Source organism: Gopherus evgoodei, chromosome 4 (assembly GCF_007399415.2).
Source record: "Gopherus evgoodei ecotype Sinaloan lineage chromosome 4, rGopEvg1_v1.p, whole genome shotgun sequence".
NCBI lineage: Eukaryota > Metazoa > Chordata > Testudines > Testudinidae > Gopherus > Gopherus evgoodei.
The window spans coordinates 131,465,272-131,482,491 of record NC_044325.1 but is presented as its reverse complement, the minus strand read 5'-3'; the positions used below and the strand labels follow the sequence as shown (position 1 = coordinate 131,482,491).

General features: G+C 52.5%; 1 protein-coding gene across 4 annotated transcripts in view; it reads left to right on the top strand.

Annotated features, from left to right (window-relative positions):
- The window catches only part of LOC115650746 (copine-5), a 197,947-nt gene that overhangs the window by 143,318 nt on the left and 37,409 nt on the right, over positions 1–17,220 (top strand). For all 4 annotated transcript variants that reach the window (XM_030561100.1, XM_030561101.1, XM_030561099.1 and 1 more), the window contains 4 exons: positions 6,748–6,794; positions 7,512–7,693; positions 10,019–10,146; positions 10,856–10,958. In XM_030561100.1, coding sequence (XP_030416960.1) covers positions 6,748–6,794; positions 7,512–7,693; positions 10,019–10,146; positions 10,856–10,958 — 460 coding nt within the window. The remainder of the gene's footprint in view (positions 1–6,747; positions 6,795–7,511; positions 7,694–10,018; positions 10,147–10,855; positions 10,959–17,220) is intronic.

The window sequence follows — 17,220 nt, the reverse complement described above, 5'->3', positions numbered from 1 at the left end:
AAGGAACCATTTGTGATAATGTTTCAGAGGGGCTCTCTCCCATTCTGTCCACCCCAGTGAGTTGATGATGTTAGCAGCTGGATGGAGAATGCACAGCACAGTCCAGACAGGATTTCCCTACACAGTTGGTGGGGGGGACGGGACATCCCATGTATCCCTGAACAGTGGCACATGTGGCATTTGGTGATCAGTTTGTTGGCTGCATTGTGATGTGGGATGTTAGGTGGGGGAATATTGGCTGGGACTGGTGACCACAGAAGTTTTGTTGGCTTCAGTGAGCCTGTGACTCGTGGAATGATTACGTTGTGTGTCTACTAGTCTAGTGTGGGCAGAGCTGAACCAAACTGGGGCATAATGTTCTCCAGTTGAGTAACGGAGAGCAAGCCCCGAAAATTGCACTTTGGCTGGCCCCCTACCAGTTTGTTCAGGAGACAGTTTCCCTCTTGATCTTTTGAGCTATGTGAGTGAGATGGTATTTATATGTGAGCGTGCGCTGTAGTGTGACCCCAGTACATTGGCTTTGGATCACGCTGGCCATTCGAAGGTTAAGAAAAGATGCAGAGTATAGTGATCAACAAGAGAAAGAGACTCATGAAATCCCAACCCACCCTGCTAAGGACCAGAGCTGTGTGGTCATAGCATCTCACGACTTCATTTGGGGTGGGGTGGGGGGCTGTCTGGAGGACACTCCAGTAAGAACTGAGATCAGGAAACTGAAGGTGCATTTTGCAGGGTCTATCATTCCTGAGGTGCTCTGCCCAGACAAAGGGCCACCACTCACTGCAGCAGAATTCAAACAATTCAGTGACAAAGCTAAGCACAAGACATCTTCCCCTGGGTAGCCACAAAGCAACAGGCAGGCAGAGTCAGCTGCAAGGAGAGCCAAGAGACAGATGGCAAAAGCAAAACAGACAGAAGGAATTTCTACCTGGCAACGTTGGATTGTATAATATGTCCTCCCAGAGACTGGATAGAAGCCCAGCATAAGAATGGATGGCTGGGCAACCAGGACTCCGATTTCTGTGAAGGGTAATCTGCTGCAGCCCAGCGGAGGAATGAGAGACAATACAGAGAAGCAATTAAGAGAACGCCAAGTGCAGGCAACTGCTACAACAAAGGAGCCAAGGCCCTGAGGCCACTACACACACGTGAGCAGGTCTGGGTCCAACCATCAAATAACTACACACAAAAATGAGAAGACAACGGTCCAAGCTGCCCTGGAACTCGGATCAAGTGAGGCAGTTAAAGACTCAGGATAGTGGTGGAGATGAAACCAAATACAACTGAGGAGCAGTGGCAGACATCCAGCACAGCCAGACAGATCAGCAAGGACCAGGAGGACTTAGAATGAGCCTCAGCCATGAGCTGGCCTGACATAGGAGAGTCAGAAGAAGGAAGGTCTGAGAGCAACACAGAGGACTAATAGGTGACAGCCACCAAAAGGCAGCAACAGGGTAGCAAGTAGCAAGTCCCCCCCCCCCCACAGCGATTACACAAACAAGAAGGGAGATCCTGGTTCAAAGACCAGCATGCTTGAAGGACTCTGAGGTCTAACAGGCTGGAATGAGCAGGCAGTAAAGGCCACATCCCTAGGGCAAGCTTTGTACTAGTCACTTCTGAGCCCAGCAAATCAGCAAGCGCTTGCACTAAAGACAAAACAACAGTGGTTAAAGGAAAGATGTGACAACCTGCATGGAACTTGTAGGAGGGAGGAGTTTGGTGGAGCTACCAAGAAGGCAGCCTGTGTGCACGTGGCTAGAATGCCAGCTACAGCTGTAGCGTCTCGGTAAATAGTTCTTGTAATAAAGAGTCCGTTTAGTTACAAGCATTGAGTCCTTTCATTACCCAGCACAACACAGGAAACAGGTGCAATTTGCCATAGGTCCCTTAACTTCCAGGGAGCATTGCTGGCTTACACTAGTTGAGGGTCTGGCCCTCTGTTGAAAGTGTCTCCTTATCTGGGCCTTGTGTTGGATACAAAGTCCTCCTTGGAGTAGATAGTGCAGTTTCCCCATTTATCACATTCAAACGTGACTTACTCTCCCCTTCCGATTCATATCCCACATCCCTCGTCCTGCCTTCGGCCACGTTCCCCTATGGCGGCAGACCCCTCCATGGCACCACCTATGGGACCCCACCTGTTCTGCTCAAGCCTCTCCTCAAAATCCCGTAACACCTGTCTCTCCCCTCAAAGCTAGATTGCCCCCGTCAATCACTGGCCTGCTGCACCATCCATTCCTTATACCTCTATTTCCCTCTCACTCACTCTGGTGTAAGTCAGGAGTAACTCACACAGGGAACGAGATCTTCAGCTGGTGTCAAGTGGTGCAGCTCCGCTGATTTAGACTATGCTGTGCCAATTTACAGCAGCTGCGGAACTGGCCCGTAGATTCCAGATGGGGCAGTGGGTTTTCCCTACCTTCTCCCCACTGCATGAACTGTCATGAACCCATCTTCACCTTTATTCCCTCCTCTGCAAAATGCACCCATCAATTAGTGACACACAAAAGCCACCTGGCAGTGGCACATGGATGCCTCTCCTGGTCCCATTTTACAGAGCCATGAAACACACGGATCATAGAATCAGAGGATTAGAGTTGGAAGAGACCTCAGGATGTCATCTAGTCCAACCCCCTGCTCAAAGCAGGACCAGCCCCAACTAAATCATCCCAGCCAGGGCTTTGTCAAGCTGGGCCTTAAAAACCCTTAAGGACGGAGATTCCACCACCTCCCTAGGTAACCCATTTCAGTGCTTCACCACCCTCCTAGTGAAATAGTGAAACCTAGACACGCTCCCTCCCCACTGCAATTTGAGACCATTGCTCCTTGTTCTGTCATCTGCCACCACTGAGAACAGACGAGCTCCATCCCCTTCAGGTAGTTGAATGCTGCTTTGAAATCTCCCCCCCCCCCCACACTCTTCTCTTCTGCAGGCTAAACAAGCCCAGTTCCCTCAGCCTCTCCTCATAAATCATGTGCCCCAGCCCCCCTAATCATTTTCATTGCCCTCCGCTGGATTCTCTCCAATTTGTCCACCACCTTTCTGTAGTTGGGGGCCCAAAACTGGATGCAGTACTCCAGGTGTGGCCTCATCAGTGCCATATAGAGGGGAATAATCACTTCCCTCGATCTGCTGGCAATGCTCCTACTAATGCAGCCCAATATGCTGTTAGCCTTCTTGGCAACAAGGGCACACTGCTGACTCGTATCCAGCCTCTTGTCCACTGTAATCCCCAGGTCCTTTTCTGTAGAACTGCTGCTTAGCCAGTCGGTCCCCAGCCTGTAACGGTGCATGGGATTCTTCGGTCCTAAGTGCAGGATTCTGTACTTGTCCTTGTTGAACTTCATCAGATTTCTTTTGGCCCGATCCTCCAATTTGTCTAGGTCACTCTGGACCCTATCCCTACCCTCCAGCATATCTACTATTCTCCCCAGCTTAGTTTCATCTGAGAACTTGCTGTGGATGTAAACCATCCCATCATACAGATCATAATAAAGATGTTGAACAAAACCAGCCCCAGGACCAACCCCTGAGGCACTCCGTTTGATACCGGCTGCCAACTAGACATTGAGCCGTTGATCACTACCTGTTGAGCCCGACAATCTAGCCAGTTTTCTATCCACTTTATAGTCCATTGATCCAATCCATACTTCTTTAACTTGCTGGCAAGAATACTGTGGGAGACTGTATCAAAAGCTTTGCTAAAGTCAAGATATATCACGTCCACTGCTTTCCCCATATCCACAGAGCCAGTTATCTCATCATAGAAGGCAGTCAGGTTGGTTTGGCATGACTTGACCTTGGTGAATCCATGTTGACTGTTCCTGATCACCTTTCTCTCCTCCAAGTGCTTCAAAATGGATTCCTTGAGCACCTGCTCCATGATTTTTCCAGGGACTGAGGTGAGGCTGACCGGTCTGTAGTTCCCCGGGTTCATCTTCTTCCCTTTTTTAAAGATGGGCCTTGGATCAGCACCCAGCCCTATCAGTGCTCATCTGCACACTGCTAGTTTTTGCCCCTTGGCCTTTTGAAGGGCTGCTGTCACAAGAGCCGTGGCCTTGTCTCTTCCCGTCTGGTGGGTGAGGTGTTAATGCCTGTTGACAGCATTGGTCACTTGTTAGGAGTCTCCCCGGGCAGCTGAAGGCACGGCTTGTCACAAAGCAGCTGATGCTGGTTTGCGGCAGGGGCTGACAGCCAGCACGGCGCAGCTGAGATGATTGGAGAAGCCAGAGCTCCTGGCGGAAGGGTGCCCACAGGCTGCTTTTTCAGCCATCACTCCTACTCAGCGCCAATGCTTTCTAGCCCCTCAGTCCATGGGGCACAGGGAGGTCAAGCCATTTACTCTCATCCCAGGATGACAGTCCAGAGGTAACAAGGGATACATTTGTTCTGTGTGTGAGTGAGAGAGGAATCGAGCCCACTGGGCTTACTCCTAATTTACACTCAGAGAGGAGAATCAAACCCATCGCTTTCATTCTCATGTCATCCATTCAACCAAAGCACTTCTCAGGAGCAGGGCTGGGGCGAGAGGAAGGTGCCTGTGTTCATAAACTGCTGTTGACTCATGAGGTACAGTCTCCTCAGTTGCCTAATTAATGTAGCTAATTAAAACCTTGCCATGACTATTGTGCCTGGTCCTGCAGCAGCAGAGTCAGTGTTGCTGATGAGTACAAGGTGAGGCGGAAGGGGACAGGCAGTGGGTAAATAGGCAAGGGGAGGCGTTGCCTTCCCTAGCACAGCCGTCTCTGCCCCTCAAATCCCCTTCTTCCCCTCCCTGCTCTGACCCTTCCCCGAGGCTCCCATGGCTTGCTGCTGCTGCCCGGGGTGAATCTTCCTCCTCTCCTCTCTTCCACCCCAGCCCCTTCCCACTCAGAGGTCCCCGCAGCTGCAGGCAGTGTTTTTCCTCACTCCCCTCCCAGCGGGGTGCAGGAGGTGTGTGTGTGAGAATGGAGCGAGGAGTCAGTGGACGGGGGGATGAGGAGGCGAGCGGAGGGGATCCTGGAGTAACTTTACACAGTGAAAAAGCCTTCCAGAGACGGAGTAGCAGATCACTGACACTGTAAAAGAGTCATTATAGAGGTAAGGAACCCATCTGATGGGCATTCGGCCAGAGAGCCTTTGGCCACATCCAGCTGGTTTTTCTATTGTAGGAAAATGTGTTATTGGGGTTAAAAACAGTTTCCAAATGACGACCTGTCGGTTAGTGTCAGTACCCAGAAGTAACTACTGGCCTGGCTCAGGGAGGAGCTGACATAGCCAGGGAGTTTATTTCGTGATCTATGGAAACAAACCTGGCAGGGAATTCAGTGGAAGGAAGGTGATTAAACTACTGCCCTAATGCAGGCTATCACTGACCAGCACTTTTTCAAAAGGAGAGATTAGGCTTCAGGTTGGCGCAGGTAGCTCGGCTTTCCACCGAATGCCCAGCCACACAGAGGAGAATCTATCTGGCCACTGAGCTACACCTGTTGCCTTGGAGAATGTTATTAGTGCTTTAAGGTGAAAAGGGGAGAGGGTGTCATGGGGGCATGCAGCAGCAGGTGGGGGTGGGGGTCCCATGGGGGCGGGGGAAGGGCCTGGTGGGGGATGGGGTGAGAGGCGAGCAGCAGGCGGGCGGGAGAGGAGGTGAACAGAGAGGAGATCTCAGGGTGGTGGTGAAGAGGCAAGTGGCGAATCAGCAGTAGGTGGGGGCGGGGCCTGGTGCAGAGCAGGGGTGGAGTGTGGGCAGGGCTGTTATCGGAAGAGACAGGACAAGGAGCTCACCTCCCCCAGGGGAAGTTTCACCCCCCACCCATGAGGATGTGGCTGGTGTGCCAGTCACTGCAGACAATCCTATGTACTCAATCTACAGCAGGACAAGGGGAGATTCAGAGACCTGGAGCTGGGTTCTCACTTGGCTGCTGCTGTGGTCATGGAAAGATTTCTGGGTGCGTGGGAGTAGCTCGCTGATCTGACAGAGCAAGTGTGTCTCCCAACCAAGACACTGTCAGGCTCCTTTCCCAATCTCCTCTCTACAGGGCCTGATCCTGCAAAATGCTAGGAAATATCAGGGGTTGTGGGTGCTCAGCACTCTTCTGGATCAAGCCTGGGGATGGGAGCACATGTGGGCACCAGGAAATGGACACAGCTTGAGAGTCAAGGGCAGGGCTGTCAAACAATCTAAGAGGGAGCTCTGCACTCCTGGTCAGAGAGGCAGCAGAGCTCAGCTCAGCTTCCTTTGTTCTCAACCCAGCGCCAGCCATGGGTGCTGAGCCATCTTGGCCATTAATGTCTCTTATTGACTCAGGCCCCCCTTTATCTTCCTGAGTGAAGCTGCTGTCTCCAGTCGCTTTGAGGCTCAGCTGGGGTGACATGTGACGTGCGGGTGCATGTGCCAGGTGAGAGAGCCTGGGCGCTGGCTCTGTGACTCGACTTTTCCTGCTTAGATCCTCTCCAAGCTCTACCCACCTGCTGCACTGGGGAGATGTTAACAAAGGCCATTGGGAGCTGGTTCAACTGCCAGTTTCCCATGGATTTGCTCAGCTGTGCATTGCCACCCATGACATCTGTGCATCAAGAGACTGCAGGCGAGAACAGCACGGTTTGACTCTCCGTCTGGGATCGTCCAAACAAGCCAGGGTGTTGTGGCCTGGTTACTGGTTTGGGAACATTAAGCTCATTGAGGGTGGAGTCTGAGCAGAATGCCTGTAGAGTCTGCACCAGCCTGCCAGAGCTTCTGACTAATGGTGTCATTGTCCCCTTTTCAGGACGCAGATCAATTTCACAGTGGCCATTGACTTCACAGCTTCCAATGGTGAGTTCTCCTACCAGATTAACTGTACTAATGTTCCCTGAACCACTGCCAGTCTCTGTTCAGACAGCTGGTGGCTGATCAGACAATACATTACACTACCCCTCTGACATATTATGTATTTATTGCACAGTTATTCATTTCCCATAAAGGCCTGTGAAATCCATAGTTATTTTATGACTGCTGAGTGCTTGTTAAATCTGTTGATAGGTATTAGGTATCCTTACAGGGATAGGGTTTTAACGAGCAAGTGTCCTGCCCAAACATCTGGGGCCTGGTTCTAATCTGATTTAGTGGACGTGAGAGCTGGATCCTGGCCCTTGGGTCACAGTGTTTTCTCAGGCCACCCAGGCAAACGCCCATGGACGTCAGTGAGGGGTGGACTCACCTCACTGATATTATTGATTATTTATATTGCTGTAGTAACTAGGAGCCACGATCTTGGCCCAGGACCCATGGTGCAAGGGTTCTTTTCAAACAGAACAAAAGCACAGTTCCTGCCCCACACAGCTGACAATCGCTCTCTTATGTGAGTTTCCCCCAGTCAGTGACAGAGGAGTTACTCTTGACTTCCCGTGGTGTGTGCGTGAGAATCAGGCCCTGAGTAAATACCTCAGTGTTTGACCCTCAGCTGACCTGACAAATACACATGCCCCTCCACTGCTTTGCCCACTCGCTGCTACCTGCTGGGTCTGTGTGAGCCTTCTCTCTCTCCATCAGGCAACCCCTCGCAATCCACCTCCCTGCACTACATGAACCCGTACCAGCTGAATGCCTACGCCATGGCGCTGAAGGCAGTGGGCGAGATCATCCAGGACTACGACAGCGACAAGATGTTCCCCGCACTTGGGTTTGGAGCCAAAATCCCTCCTGATGGGCATGTGTCCCATGAGTTCCCCCTGGTACTACCATCCCCTTTGAATTATTCCACCACTTAGGGCAGGTCTACACTAAAACTGGCATCGGCAGCTGAGTCGCTGTCTTACTTCTGGTGAAGGCACTCTAAGCTGACAGGAGAGAGCTCTCCTGTTGGGTTAAAAACTCCACCTCTGCGAGAGGCGGTGGCTATTGTAGTGGGGTGGTTACCCCGCTCCAGTTTGGAAGGGCTTAAAAACAGCCCTGGGAAAGGGCTGCTCTCTGGAGCCAATCACAAGTGGGCTTGAGGCAGCCAATCAGGGCCTGGCTAGGCCAGTATAAGAAAGGCTCCTGAGGAGATGGGAGTTAATCTTGCTCTAGTGGTGGAGCAAGAAGGACCTAGCTGCCTGGTAGATACCTTGGACAGAGCAGTACTGGGAAAGGGCAGGCTGAGCTGGGGAGCTCTGGCCTGGCAACCTCCCAGGCTAGGGCCTTGCAGCAAAGGCCTGAGGAGGTACTAGGGCTGCAGGGAGGCAGCCAGACCAAGAAAAGGCAGTAGGTCAAAGCCCCTTGCCAGTGATGAGTGGCCAATTCAGACTGCAGTTTGCCCCTGAGAGAAGGGGCTAGATGACAACTGGCAATAGCCACTGAGGCAAGGTGGGTATAGGGGGCTGGGGTTCCCCTAGGAGGGGAGATTGAGTGGGGGGACATTGCTGTGGGGCAGCACCTCAAAATAAGAGGCACTGGGGTCTGGGAGGGACACGGAGCCAGAGTTGGTGGAGACAACAAGGCAGGTCACCGAGGGCAAGAAACCTCCCGGAGGAGGGTGCTCCTGAGCTGCGTGAGCTAATTCCCAGACTGACCAGCAGGAGGCACTGTGGCAGTGAGTGCCCCACCCTGCTACAGCTATACTGGTTGGAGAAGTTGCCTGCACCAGTGTGTAGGTTCGTATAACTGCGTCGCTCAGTGGGTGTGGATTATTTACACGCCTGAGCAACATAGTTATGCTGAAGTAATTCTGTAGTGTAGACCAGTGCATAGACAACTCCTTTTCCAGCGTCCGCAGCCATTCTGTGCCCACTTGGAAGTGAAGGGCCTCGCTCCTGTCCATCAGGCTGTCTGGCTGTGGTGAAGTCCTGGGCTAGGTCCTGATGCTGAAAGAGCAGCCCCTGTGAGGCCCTGAGCACCCTTAGCTCCTGTCAGCTTTAGTGGGCGTGGATGGTACTCAGAGCCTGACAGGATCAAGCCATTAGTGGGGGTTAGGGTGTGTATGGCACCACCTCCCCTGTAATCTGATGCCCTGGGTAGACCAGCCAGTCCGTGTGATCCTGACCAGACTTGCCCGCTGTGCCTCCACAGAGCAGCCAATGCTAATCAGGGCCCATGGCTGTGGCAAAGCCTGACGGATCTCTGAGTGCTTGGTCAGCCCTAGTGGAGCTTCACTGGGTCCATCTGTACAGCTGCAGTAGCAAGGCCCAGAGCCAGACTTAGGCTTGTGTTGCGGCTCTCAAAACATCTGTGTGGATAGTGGGGCTCCGATGCCCACCCCACTCCTTTGGCTTCAGAGCCCAAATGCCAGCCCCAGTCGGATCGTCTGCACAACTGCTTTCAATGCCATCACACAAGCCGAGTGTCCACCCTGGGCTCTGAGACGTGCTGCTCCGGGCTGCCATGAGGCCTCTGTGGCTTGGCCTTGGCCGTCCAAACAGCCGTGAGCACCAAGGATAGATGCGTGGCTGCTCTGAGGACAGGAAAATGGATTTCCCATGGGGAGGGCATAAAAATCTGAGCCAGGAAACCTGGTTTTTCTTAGTGAGCCTCTTCCCAGTCCCTGATGGAGACGGGAAATAGCTTCCGTCTCCCCACCCCCACCTCCAGGAGAGAGCTTCCCTCCTTACAGCATGGGGGAGCTAACTCCGGTGTCTCCCTGAGCCCCATTTTCTGGAGATGCCGGCTAGGGACTGAGGCTCAGCAATGGAAGCCATTTCAGTGTCAGAGCTGGAACTCCTGCGTTCTAGTCCCACCTCATGGACGTACTCTGTGTGTCCTTGGTTAAGCCATGTCCTCTCCCTGCCTCAGTTTCCCCACCAGGAACATGGGGATGATGATGCTTTTGAAGCAATTTGAGATCCTAGGATGGAACCACTGCACAACTACTAAGTGTTATCATCACTGTTCCTCTGAGGCCCCAGGGGTGTGGCCCCTGTTACCTTTGGGTAACCCCTTTGGGTGATTCCTCCCAGTGCTGCGGGGAACTCCTTAGATCCCTCTGGCCAGCGCTCCAAGTAGGGATCTGGGAAAAAAGTGGGGGATGGGGAATGACTCCCCGTTTTGGGAACCCCCCTTCATTGCCCTTCCTCCCTCTCTCTCAGAACGGCAACGCCGACAACCCCTACTGCAGCGGGATTGAGGGCATCCTAGAAGCCTATCACAAGAGCCTCAAGACTGTCCAGCTGTACGGCCCAACTAACTTCGCCCCAGTGGTCAACCATGTGGCTAGGTACATCCAGCTGGTGCATTGACTAGTGGCAGCATCCCACAGCCCTGCTTGCTCTGTCACCCCTCCCTGGGCTGGCAGTGGGCTGGTGGTACCCACTAGAGAGCTATGGCAGTGTCTACATAGAATGGCCAACTGGGAGCAGCAAAAGAGTCAAGAGCTGTTTGATAGCAGCCAAAGGCGGGAACGAGCTAGCCAGGGCAATGGATCCTCTAGAACTGTGTCTAATCCAGATGATGTCTCAAGCCATGGGTTCCGGGAGCACGGTGTGTATTTATGTCACTCCCTGGCCTGGGCCAAGGCCCATGTCTAACACCCTGTAGCTGGACTAGCAGGGATGTGGCACAGGCCTCTCCTTTACTCCCAGGAGGATCCTGGTTTGGGTAAGGAGTGTCACAGCCCAGCTCTCTTGGGAGTCACATGGCCCCTGGGTGACAGCAGGAACGGAGGTTACGTTTGGGGGCAGGGAGAGAAGGAGGGAGACTCCTCTTGGGCAGCTCTAATCTTGCCACAAAAATCTCCCAAACTGGGAAATTGGAGACGCTGCTCTGAACTGCAGACCCGGGGACAAATTCCCCATGGGGTTACTGCAGTTACCCCAGGGGTGAACATGGCCCAGTGCAGCAAGGCACATAGCCACCAGTTCTGAGTCCCCAGTCCCCAAAACCCACCCCCCAGAAGCCTACACTCACATGAACATCTCCCCGTCCAGATACGCCACCACTGAACAGGACGGCTCCCAATATTTTGTACTCCTGATCATCACAGATGGGGTGATATCGGACATGGCCCAGACGAAGGAAGCCATCGTCAATGTGAGTAACAGGGGTTCTGTTCACCTGCTTTGCCACCCGTATCCTGCAGCGCTGTAGCGGCACACCAAGCCAATGTCTTCCTGAGTGCCACTCGCTGTGACAGACAGAAAGTAGCGAGCGTCAAGCAGCCAGATGTTACCAGACCCGCTAAGACTAATGGCTTTTGAAGAATCCCATTGAGATTTGTCACGCTCTGTCTAGCCTCAGATGAAGGGAATGGAGTTCAAGATTAGCCCCTGACTCCAGAGGGTCCCTAAGTTCTGTCAGCCCTGTGTCTCAGATACCAGAGAGCTCAGAGTGCCGTGGCTGTCAACGGACTGGTGGCTATAACAACCTGGGGCCTCTGTCTGTGTCCTCATCACTTGGGTGACCCAGCCTCCCTCTGTGCCCACTGATGAGCACAGTTGGAAGCTCTGGCCTTTTTCCTTAGCCATAGGTGCTGACTTCATGGGTGCTTCCACCCCAGGGCACCCACAGTAAAAAAATAGTGGGTGCTCAACACCCACCTGCCAAACAGCTGATCGGGTGAGAGGCACTGGGGAGGAGGAGTGGAGCCGGGCTGAGAAGAGGCAGAGTGAGCGTGGGGCACGCATGGGTTGGGGCAGAGCAGGGGCAAAGAGAGGCGGAGCAAAGGCGGGGCATGCTTGGGTTAGGGGCGGGGAGAGATGCAGCAAAGGCGGGGCATGCTTGGGTTAGGGGCGGGGAGAGATGCAGCAGGGGCGGGGCATGCTTGGGTTAGGGGCGGGGAGAGATGCAGCAGGGGCGGGGCATGCTTGGGTTAGGGGCGGGGAGAGATGCAGCAGGGGCGGGGCATGCTTGGGTTAGGGGCGGGGAGAGATGCAGCAGGGGCGGGGCATGCTTGGGTTAGGGGCGGGGAGAGATGCAGCAGGGGCGGGGCATGCTTGGGTTAAGAGCAGAGCAGGGGCAGGGAGAGGCAGAGTGGGGGCAGGGCACGCTTGGGTTAGGGGCGGGCAGAGGCGGAGCGGGGGTGGGGAGAGGCGGAGTGGGGTGGGGCACGCTTGGGTTAGGGGCAGGGAGAGGCACAACAGGGGTGGGGTCTTGGGGGAAGGGGGAGAGTGGGGGTAGAGTGGCAGTGGAGTACCCACCCAGAAAAAAGAAAGTGGGTTCCTGTGCCCTCACTCTCTGGCAGGGGTCATCTGATGCCACTTCCATTCTCCTGGTCCCCTGGCAAGCAATCTGGCTCACCCCTATGCCCTGGGCCTCCAGTGGATGGATCTGGCTGCCCCTCTGTCTCCTCCTTCATGCTTGGCTAGGTAAGGAGACAGCCAGTGGTCACCAACAGGAACACGGTGTCTTGGAGGAGGAGTTCAGGTGGAGCCTCTGTTTTCCAGGACTCCTGCCCAGGCTCTGAGCATTGCACTGTGAAGCCGTGTTTCCTGTGCAGAGACCTGAGCAGATTCCTAATTCCTGCTCATTCAATTTCCCACTCACAAACACAGATCAGCAGCAGATTATAAGGGCAGGAAATAATTAGCTAATTGGGGGTTATTTCAGAAGACTTGGGACCAAACCCACCCATGCTGTGACCCCACTGAAGTCAGTGGGCCAGGCATGGGGCTGCCCAGGATGTTTTCATCATTGTCTTAAGGCATGTAGGTGACGGAAACTCAGCTCACCAGGGAACGGTGCTGACACCTATCTGACTTTTTCTGCTCTTTCCTTCTCTCTTTGAGAGACAGACCCAGAGCCTCAAATCTGTTAGTGCTCTGCTGATTTACGCTGTTTGGAGATGTGGCCCATTTCTGGGTGTTGAAAGCATCAAAGGCTGTGCAGACATTGAGCTCTGGTGTAGCAGGCATGCATTGATACATCTCTGTTTATCATGAGGGTCTGTCACCAGATACACTAGCAGGTTCTATGGTTGCCAGAGGTTCAATCACATCTTGTCAGTTTGGTGTCTTGAGATGAACCATGAATCCTAAAATGGACAGTCCTTGGAGAGAACTGGACTATAGTCTTTTTTCATCTACACTAGTGTAAATCGGGAATGACTCCACTGGACATAATTCCCCTCACTCATTTAAGGTAAGGGATTTAAACCATTGTATGGGTGATCTGAATCAGGCCCAAAGGGAACTGTTAGCCCTTTCATAACTCCTTTAAAACAATGAACTTGTAATCCTTTTTAGTACATTAAGAAAGTGCCTACTGAACAGGTTATGTTGCATTATCAGCTAGTCAAGAATGGGTTGATCTACCAGTGCCCAAAGATACATTACAAAGAAAATATTGGGGAGAGTGGAAAACACCTTTATTCTCTGTTCCAACAGTCAGGAGTCATTATTCAGTCCCCTTAGGCCTATTCATGTTGTTGCTGGTGAGTCTGGCATTTCTCCAAACAGTATCGGCAGATACACAGTATCTGTGGCCGTGGGTGAATCAGGTGTCATTTCACTTGCAAGTACAAGCACGATCACCTTGGGACTGAGAGGCTTGGTTATTTGAAGAACGATACCTTTCTGGGGACTATGTGGTCGTCATCTCCAGCAGCGAGAAGGCCTCCTTTCTTCTTCTGGAAGATGATAAATGCTCTTGGAACAACCTCGGCAGATCATGTATAGGCCCCTGGCTGCTTCATGAGCGCTGTCTGGATTTTTGCCTGGATCTTCCTTCTGTTCGTCTCACATCTGCATGTCTTTGTCCTGCGCTGGCATAGACTTAGGGCAGCAGTGACTGCACAACAACCCTCTGCGAATGCAGTGACTCGGCTGTGAAATTTGTCATTGTCATAGGAAGTGGTTAGTGCTAGCTCCGTGGGATAAGCCAGCCAAGCCCATACCTTTGGAACAAATGCTACACACTCAGCGCAGTCAGAAAGTCACCCCTACAGGGTCACACTAACTCCTCCCCAGGCTTGTAAATCCTACTGTCCCTTCCTGTGACATACCAGGGCACAATCCAGATCTGTGAGGAGCTGTGTCACCCCTGCCCTGCAGCGCCTTACAATGCTTTGCTGAAGTGGCTCCCCTCGCTCACAAACAGCCTGCCAGCATGAAAGCCACACCGAGTATCTGTGTGTAACTGCAGCCTGTCAGCCACACTTGAGTTACACTCTGGCCCTCACCAGCCTTGGTTACACTGCAGGGTGACCCCAACACATGCCCAATCTTAAATTTCTCCCCAGAAAGGTATGTCCTGTCCTGCCCAGCTGTCTCCTGGACAGTACAAGTTATATTAGGGCTGTCATTTATCCTAAAGGAATAATATGCACACAACTTGCCACCCCAGATGGAGTTTCCCAGATACTCCAATTTAAACACATTGGATTAGATAAAACAATAAAACAAGTTTATTAACCACAAAGAGAGAGATTCTAAGTGAGTACAGGTAATGAGGCATAAAAGTCAGAAATGGTTACAAGAAAAATAAAGATAAAAGCTACTGGTGCCTAACTTAACAAACTACAATTCAAAAGCGAAGTTTTCTCACCCCATGTTTCAGCTGTCTGACTGGCCAAACTTCTTAAGTCAGGATCCCACTCCCAGAGTCCAATGACTGCTTCCTTTGTCACTTCGGGTGCGGTGAATGTGATAGGCTGGGGGAGAGAGAGGGATGCCTTGGGGTGTTTGTCCCTCCATTTTATAGTTTCAGTCTCTCTCTCTTGAAAAACACTTCCAGCTGGGAACTAGGAGACAAAGTCTGTGTGGAAGGATGTTCTCTGCTGCTTTTTTCTTACCTGTTTGAGCTTTCTTTGTTTCCATTCCTGCTTGACAGCTCTGTGTACTGCTTACGTACAACTGAAGCAGAGCAAATATTCCTTTGTTTAGGACAGACCTGTTTGCTAATCTCAGTTTGAAGCATGTGTAAATAACACCATACAGGGGAATCTTATAACTTCCCATACAGTGTTGCCACACATATTTTATCAGGACAATACTGATCTGCAAGCTAGGGGTTTTCACGGCATACTTTGTACAAAGATTATTATAGTAGTGTGTGAACACAGGAGGACATTCTGTCCCACTTCTTTCAATGGCTGTTTGCCCCAGACCTGAGCTCCCAATGCCAGAGTGCTGTTCCCATCTCTCCTATATCCTGGGTGGAGCCATTCCAGCCCCAGTGAATCATCAGATATTAATTTCCAAGATCTGCTAACGATAGGAGAACACTATTACTGATGGGAATTTTGAATAACTTGATAATTTGTGCACCTGTGAGGTTTCACAGGATTTGAACACACGTCTGCAGTACTTCAGGTGGGCAGGGACTCTACCCCACCACTGAGCAGCCTTGGAATAGCCACCAACAATGCACCAGACATCAGTCACTATGTGAAGTGCCGCCCATGGTAAATGACTGTCAGCTCCTCCCATGACTGCTGATTTGCCCAGACCCACCAGGTATGCCTGGAGTAAGTACCAGGAAGTGACTGTGCATCAAGGCAGATCCTGACCTGCTGCTGAGATAGATCCTGCCTCACTCTGGGTTCCTGTCTGCTTGCCTCATTCCTACTTCCTCACCCTGCCTCCAGTTCCTGGCTCTGGACCCGAGATATCGACTCAACCTCAACCTCCGCCAACTCTAACCTCCGGATCTGACCGCGCACACCCCAGTCCCTGGCAGTTTGCACAGATGACTCTGACCCTGCACAACCTGTGCCCCGGTGGGGACATAGAGGGAGCGGGCAGTCCACATATAAGCTGAGGTTTCAGCTCCATGGCCCCAGACAACACAATGTTGTGCAGAAAAGCAGGCCCTTCACAGGCAAGTGGAGACGCATCACACCAGGCACAGGCGATGGACCCACCACTTGAGCCAGGCCCTGTAGTGTCTCTACTACAGCAATCAATGGAGACTGCCAAAAATTCAGGGGGTTGCTTAACCAGTGCTGTCTGTTGTTTCTGCTCTGCCCCCGGACTGACTCCACCGAGCAGGCCAAGGTGGGCCTGGTAACTAGTTTACTGACTGGTGAGGCACTGGATTCGGCCTCTCCCCAGCTCAAGCAGACTAGTTGGCCACTGATGGACTGGAGCACCCTCCTCTGAGCCTTTTCCATGATTGTTGACCCTCACGGCATGCGATCGATCAAAGCCCCCAAGGAAGCTGTGGCAACGACGGGCCAGCTGCCTCATCCATGGTGCACTTCCGGTGGCTTGTGGCCAACAGCAAGTGGCACAAGGTATTCTGTACCAGTTCCAGTGGGGATAAAGCTTGGAGTGAGTTAGCATGGGCAGAAGCTCCTGTGGATCTGGATGCCTCTATCAATCTGGCCATCCGCATTGACAGCCAGATTCGTGAGCTGAGGGAGGAAAAGAGGGGTTTAACACTGCGCCCACACTCTGTGGTAGCCCCCTTGAGCTCGACCCACAAACCCATGCAGGTGACTCGGCCCACTGACAGATGTCCACTAAGGAGAAGGAGTGACATTGGTGCAATAGCCTGCACTTCTGCTGCGCTGAGCCAGGACATGTTTGCTTCATGCCCATCATGGATCCTGGCCAGGAAGAGATCAGGAAACAATCATGCTCAGACCTTGTAGGAGGACCTGGTCAGGCACAACCACACACTACACCCAGGGTTGACCCCCCCCCAAGTTTTGATGGGGACCCGTCAGGGTCCACTGGGTTGTAATTCAGCTGTGCCTCCATGGTGAAACTCAACGACTGCCCTTGTAGTGGGCACTCATTGGCTCCAGAGCCATTGACAATTTCATAGATTCATAGACTGCCCAAGCTCTGCAAATCCCCATCTGGCAGAAGTCCACACTGGATGTTGTGGAAACTGTAGATGGGACCCTCCTGTCCTCGGACTGGTAACCCAGGAGACAGTGCCCCTGGAAGCAGAAATTCAGGAGCGCAGAGAATCACTGCAGTTCAGGGCGATCTGTTCTCCACTTTTCCCCTGATGCTCAGCGTTATGTAGTTGGTGCGGTGTGACCTCCGTATTCTCTGGCGAACACAGAGGATAAGCTTCCCATCTGAGCCCTGTCAGCAGGCCTGCCTCTGTAGCAACAGCAGCAACACCCTGGACCCAGGGGCCCCATCCCAGGCAGCAGTGAGTCTACCCCCACATGTGCCAGGGGCTCACAGCGACTGGGTGGAGTGAGACACTCCTGGATCTGACAGCCCCTTCCTGCTCCCACCTTCCTGATAAATACCAGGATTATGCGGACGTCTTCAAAAAAAGAAATGTGGACACATTGCCTCCACACTAACGCTGTGATGTCACTATTTACCTGCAGTCAGGGTGAAAGTTCTCTGTGGCCATAATTACGCAATGCCCGAACCAGAACTGGTGGTTC